This window comes from Poecilia reticulata, linkage group LG13 (genome assembly GCF_000633615.1).
Source record: "Poecilia reticulata strain Guanapo linkage group LG13, Guppy_female_1.0+MT, whole genome shotgun sequence".
Classification (NCBI taxonomy): Eukaryota; Metazoa; Chordata; class Actinopteri; order Cyprinodontiformes; family Poeciliidae; genus Poecilia; species Poecilia reticulata.
The window spans coordinates 24,097,253-24,104,091 of NC_024343.1; the positions used below are offsets into that span (position 1 = coordinate 24,097,253).

Here is a 6,839-nt window from a genome sequence, read left to right on the forward strand (position 1 = left end):
CAGTGAAGTGAGGCCAGGACAGGGGTCACATGTTCCCTCTTTCGAGTTCCTGTTAAAAGTCGTGCAGCAGCATTCTGAACCAGCTGCAGACGTGAGAGCAGCGACTGACTGACTCCCAGATAAAGGGAGTTACAGTAATCCAACCGAGTCGAAATAAAAGCGTGGATCACCGTTTCAAAATGCTGCCTGGAAAGAAAAGATTTCACTGACGCCAATCGTCTTAAATGATAAAAGCTGGACTTAACCACAGCTCTGATTTGGCTGTCCAATTTAAAATCACTGTCCACCTTAAAACCAAGATCTGTAATAACGGGTTTAAAATATACCTCCAAGGGTCCCAGGTCAACAGAGGAGGACTCACAGGAGCCACTGGGTCCAAACACAATCACCTCTGTTTTCTTTTCCTTAAAATTTAAAAAGTTCAAGGCCAACCAAGCTTTAATATCACCAAGACATGCCAGGAGATGTTTGATGGAATGGACATCCTTCTGCTTCAGGGGCAAATAAATCTGAAAATCATCAGCGTAACAATGAAATGAGATCCCATGTTTCCTAAGTATAGAACCCAGAGGCAGTAAATAAAGTGAGAAAAGCAGAGGGCCTGGAATTGAGCCCTGCGGGACACCATAAGGCATTGAAGCAGCAGTTGATTCAGAGTCAATAATTTTAACGGAAATAGTTCTCTCCTCCAGGTAAGACCTAAACCATTTAAGAACAGTGCCATCAATAACTACAACGTGGTGTAATCTCGATATTAAAATGTCGTGGTCTACAGTATCAAAGGCAGCAGTTAGGTCAAGTAGGATCAGAACAACATGGTGACCACAATCACATGCAAGAAGGATGTCATTAAAAACTCTTATTAAAGCAGATTCTGTGCTATGAAGAGTTTTAAAACCTGACTGGAAAACCTCCAGAATGCCATTGTCTTCTAAAAACTGTGTCAGCTGGCAGTACAGAATTTTTTCTAAAACCTTAGAAAGAAAAGGCAGCTTAGAAATAGGCCGATAATTTGCCAGAGCAGTAGGATCAAGGCCAGGTTTTCTAAGCAATGGTTGCACTATTGCATGTTTAAAACTAGAGGGCACCACACCTGAGGACAGACTGCTATTTATAATTGCAAGAACAGGCTGCACTATGCTAGATAAAATATCTTTAAAAAATTGTGGAGGGACAGGATCACAGGGGGAACCTGATGGCTTAATGCGGCCAACCACGTCCTCTAAAAGTGAAACAGTCACAACCTCAAACTGATTGAAAGCAGCAGAGCAAGGGACCGAAACAGAGGGGTCAGAGTCAGGAGCTGTGATAAGAGCCCTGGTACTACCAACCTTTTCAATAAAGAAACGCAGCGAATGATCACACATGTCAGGAGAAGCTTCCAAACAGGCATTCTACGGAATATTAAGTACAGAGTCAATGGTGTGAAATAAAACATGTGGGTTATGGCTGTTTGAGGAAATGATATTTGCCAAATATTCCCTTTTAGCCTCTTTAACTGTGCTTTGGTAGATTCTACCCAGAGTAATTCTTCAGAGTTATTGTAGATGGCAAAAGGGCAAAAGTTTCACAAATCACAAACATGGTTACAAAGAGTCTTCTTGAAGAGGAGAATAATATAGTCCAGGTTTGAAGTGTCCAGTAGTTTTTTTAATTAGAGCAGATCTATGGAGATCCAGATGCAATAAAATATTGAAAATCGAAAGTTCTTGATTTTTCACAAATCAGAAAAATGTTTCACAAATCCTAAACATGGTTTTAAATATTCAGCTTGAAGAGGGAGGAGAATAATCCAGTGCAAGTGTCTAGGTATAGYAGTTTTTAAATTAGAGTCGATTAAAGATGCAGAGGGTAGTGAAAAATTAGGTGGAATTGCCCTTTAGCTATTGGAAGCTAGAATTGGAAACCAACTTCAGCTTCGTCTTCAACCCTAAATGATGAGAGCTATCTAGAAAAAGAAAGCCAAAGACCTGAACATCATCTTCAATGGCTTTAGGAACCAGAGCTCCACTGAACCAAGAGCAGCAGAAAAGTTGAATATTTCAATGTTGAATCAGGTTTGATACATTTATTTGTGTTGGGATTCGGTCACTCCTCCAACAGATAGAAAGCTAATCTGCTAACACAGACACAGTTTCTCAACTTTCTGTTAAGAAGATAAACCTCAGAAAGCTGCTCCTAAACCATTACTGATAAGAAAACATACAGACCTAATCTATGCAGCAGGACTTTGGGGTTGAAATCAGCCTCCAGCGTTTTGCCTCGATGCTCCATTTCTTCTAATGGAGACCACTCCTCTTCACAACCAGAGTGATGGGTGAACTGGTGGTGAGGTCAACTTGTAGACCAGCTGAGAGAGACAAGAACCACAAAATGAACAAAGTTAAAAAGCTACAAATCATTGAAAAATACAATGTGATTCTGTAACTCATCTATTAGGATCTTTAGTTGGTCCCAGTTATCCTCACAGGACAATAGCTGGGGTTCTTAATGTGCAGTATTGTACATTTTACTCTTTCAGAATAATAAAAACTAAAACCTAAATCTGAAAAATACTAAATAGATCCGAGACAAAAAAACAGAAACATGGCATTGGCCTCTGACTGTACAAGCAATATACAAAGAGCTAACTTTTATAAAAGCAGCAATTTAAAGCATGTGGAAGAACTTTATGCATTATTTCATCAAAGTTTTAATTCCACAGCAATATTTCAGCTCACCAGGACACTGGAGTTCAGATGATCCCACAACTGATCCCCAGCAGGAAATGGCCGCTCTGCGCCGCACTCAGCTCTTCTTCACCATCTGTTTCTGAAATAGAGAGATGGGACATTTGGAGCCAGGCTTCAAGGCATTGTTGAGAAACGAGATATTTACGGCCTGTTGCTCGTTGTCATCCCATCTGTTAATGTCATGTGTAAAAGTGAAACCATAGACAATAATCACTGTTCAACTTCACAATCAACCAGAATTTATTCAAACAATCAAATGCATAATTATGTTTTTTCAAAAATTTCAAAGGTTTGAAAGGACAAATGTCATCTTTAGACATTCCAGTTGGCACCAACTTTTGGTTAAAAGATAGATTTCAATAAAGACATGATAACTTCTTGAAACTAATGTTTGAACTTTGTTGTTTGGAATTGATTCAGTGTCTTTACCTGTAAACCTGTTATTTAAAGACAATTTCCCGAACGGTCAAAATTATGTACATCTTGTGTAATYTTTTTTTTTTTTTTTTTTTTTTTCCTACTTTGGTTCACTTCATCAATCTAACGTACAGAAATAAAATGTAGTCAGATTGAAAGACTATTATTTGCATTTCAAATAATTTATAATTATATTCAAAGCCTCTGTTTTATTCCTTGTTTCTTTGAGGAAGTTTTTTATTCAGTTACACTTAAAGTGCAACAATGACGTGTTTGTATCTGAAAATGATTACGTCCGCTTCACTCCTGAACTCACCCGTCAGAACATTTTATGTCCATCGTGTAGCAGTTTAGCTAATGAGGCAGCTCATCATAACTCAGCCAAAGTAAGAAAATAACCGCAGTCTGATTTTTATTGTTAATGTGTTTCTTAATATTGAGCAGTTAAAGTAAATAAAATGTGTTACATGTCTTTTAAGTATTTACTTACTGGAGGGGTTTTTATTTGTGGTGCAGAGCCACAACGAACAGCTAGCTCCTCACTTCAGCCAAGTACACCTCGCTGCAGCAAACTGAAAGGGGCGGGGACGGACCGCTGTCAGTCTCATACCTTATTTGGAAATGGGACCACTGCAATCCGGAAGTGCAGGCGGCGCTATTTCCTAGTGGCGTGGGCGTGGTAACACAACTAATCTAATTACATTACTAATTCAGAACACCACAACGTCTTCATTATTTACTATTAATTCTGGCATTACTGGCTTTATAAAACGACATATTTTTTTATTTCTTGACTCGAGGTATTTAAAATTTGCCACAGTTTCAACAGGTTGGCCATCAAGTGAAACTGTAATCACTTTCAGTTCTTGTTTATCTAATTTAATTAGCTCTACTTCCTTTAGAAATTAAAAAGGCATGTTCTTTTGTGAGGGAATTTATCTTTTACTGTTCCAATAATGCCAGAATTAATCATGAGTAATAAAGACTTTGTGGTATTCTGATTTAGTAATGCAATTAGATTAGTTGTGTTACCACCCCCACGCCACTAGAGGCAGCAGCTGGCAGTAGCAGGCCTGAAAAGATGCGACTTAGAGAGCAGATTTAGAAGTATACCGAAAGCTACAGAATTTGCTAAAAACTGTGAGCTGCCGTGAAGTAAATAAAAGAAAGAAGTTTAAATACATGCTCAGAGTGAAACTCCTTCCTAAAGGTGAAAACATATCACAGATTTCAAAAGAAAATAAAAACGGAAGTATAGGAAATAGCGCCCCCTTCACTTCCGGATTGCAATGGTCCCATTTCTAAATAAGTATAGGACTGACAGTGGTCCATTCCCCCCCTTTCTGTTGAGAAGGACCTCGCTACAGAAAACCAGGATTTACGCCTATGCACAAATCCTTTTACACACGCACAAATCTTTTAACACACGCACAGATATTTTGAGACTATTTTCACTCCATAGTTTTCTGGGGGAAACCCTGGCGAAGAGCAAAATGACTAGCTAGTCTCAACACGTTAGGCGGCTCCAACACAACGCAGACGCACAGCAGCTTGGACTCTATCAGTGACAGCTCAGGTCCTGCCAGTACAGCAGTTATAATTTTTTTAATAGAGATTTTAGTAACATATACTTAAAACAATAAGTGAGCATCAATGGAAAATTAAAAATATTTTGAAGGTACTACTTTTTTTCATCATACCTTCATTCTTACTACTTTTTATTGCCATTAATTTGAGCTCATTTACTATCTTTTACCACAGCACAGAATCCCTGTAATCAAAAGTATGAATACCGTATTTTCCGGACGATAGAGCGCACCATACTATAAGACGCACCTACAAATGTAAAAAAAAAAAAAAAAAAAAACGGGGAACATATAAGCCGCACCAGGCAATATGCCACTGGTATCTCTACCGCTCTTGGTTTTCCATAAGGACCCAGCAGAGGGCAGGAGAGGACTTTGTCCTAATAACCCTGCTGGATATATTAAGGACGCAGCTCTCCATCTCCAAAGGCAAACCATGGTTTCTTTCACGCCGAGCTTACATGCAGCGGCTCTATTTCCCTCCTGTACTGCTAGATCAATAGCCCTCAACTTAAAAGCTGCATCATAGAGTTTGAAAACATTTATCCGTTGTGCCTGCTGCAAGTATGTGCTTGTTCTAAATGAAAAATAGCACATTCTTCTTTGATTTCCAATTTTGACTCCCAATGATTCACTTCCTGTTACAGAGCCCCCTGGTGGTTGAAGAAAAATCCACAGAAAAGCCGCACCGGGCTGTAAGCCGCATGGTTCAAAAGTGTGGGGGAAAAAATAGCGGCATATAGTCCGAAAATCACAGTAATTATGAGCAGTAACTATTTTATAAAAAAAATATTTAGGCATAGAATAGTGTAATAAAAACACAATGTTGCCTTTGTTTGGATTTCTTATTTAAATTTTCAAAAACCAGAATTCCTTTTGATGCACTTTTGGACTACATTACCAAGAAAGACTAAATTTGGAGAAGAAACAAACTTTTAAGAAGCCTTTCAGCTCTTCTAAATGTATGGCTTGATGACAGGACCAGCCACAACGGATAAGCTGCAATTTTGAGATATTTCTGACAAATTAATGCTCTTTACAGGAAGGATCAGAGCAGACTCTACCTGCTGAGTAGGTTGAGGTATTTTGGGGAACAGGAGACTCTCCTGAAGACCTTCTTTGGTTGTGGCATCATCTTATCTGCAGTAGAGAGGAAGTGGCTTTTTTTTTTTTGTTTTGTTTAAGGGTTGCAACTAACTGCAGTTTAGTCACAAACAAATGTCTCAATAGCTCATAGATAGCTAGCTTCACATGTTTTATCTTAAAGGCAAAGTGCAGCTGAATTAGCCTCCAGGGATTTAATATGTAGGGGAATTTTCCCATTAATATAAATTTAATTGGCAAATAGTGACCTGTACTTGTTTAGTACTGGTCTTGTTTGGTCTAATCCAAGTTTAGATCCTTAAAAATCTGCAAACTAGGTTTTTAGATTCTGAAGCACAACAGACCCATGAAAGTAAATTTGCATTTTGTCACTTTACTTTATTGAACATATACAACAGGCAGAATCATCATCTAATAAAGCAGTTAACATGATTAGTAGCACAGCTGTCTTTGCAGCAATAACAAAAATGCAGTAAAGAAAATAAATGATTTATTAATAACAATTCAGTGAGAAATCATATTTCCAGCTATATAACAGAAAATGCCTAGTGTATTCAATAAAAATATTTATTTAAAAAAATCAAACCAAAAGTGGAAGAGAAGTATCCAAAAAAGCACAAAAATAATCCTTAATAGCACCGACATTCTCCACAATAAACCCTACAACAATGTCATTTCAAAATCAATTTTCACTCTCTTTATTGTTTCATAAACTTCAACATACAACAGGATAATCTTTTTCTTTAAGAGTCTTCCATTTAAATATGATCCTCATTTCCTGTGCCTAAAATATCACAACTAGAATGTTTATCTTTAGTGAATTCTCATATGCTTGTTTAAACTTGATTTCTGGCTACTTTGATAACCACAAACATCACAACTGAAAGGTTTTTCTCCAGTGTGGATTCTCATGTGTCTATTTAAATGTGATTTCTGGTTACATCTGTATCCACAAAGATCACAACTGAAAGGTTTATCCTCTGTGTGGATTCTCATGTGT

General features: G+C 37.8%; 1 protein-coding gene and 1 long non-coding RNA gene across 2 annotated transcripts in view; both read right to left on the reverse strand.

Annotated features, from left to right (window-relative positions):
- The window catches only part of LOC103474876 (uncharacterized), a 19,152-nt gene extending 15,428 nt beyond the window's left edge, over positions 1–3,724 (reverse strand). Inside the window, exons 1-3 of the long non-coding RNA XR_535244.1 lie at positions 3,640–3,724; positions 2,721–2,811; positions 2,211–2,350 (exon numbers count right to left, since the gene is read on the reverse strand). This is a non-coding gene — a long non-coding RNA (uncharacterized LOC103474876). The remainder of the gene's footprint in view (positions 1–2,210; positions 2,351–2,720; positions 2,812–3,639) is intronic.
- LOC108166809 (zinc finger protein OZF-like) overlaps positions 1–6,839 on the reverse strand; it is a gene marked incomplete at its 3' end in the record, with an annotated part of 267,441 nt that overhangs the window by 253,953 nt on the left and 6,649 nt on the right. The window contains exon 4 of the mRNA XM_017308124.1: positions 6,676–6,692. Within this exon, the coding sequence (XP_017163613.1) occupies positions 6,676–6,692 (17 nt within the window). The remainder of the gene's footprint in view (positions 1–6,675; positions 6,693–6,839) is intronic.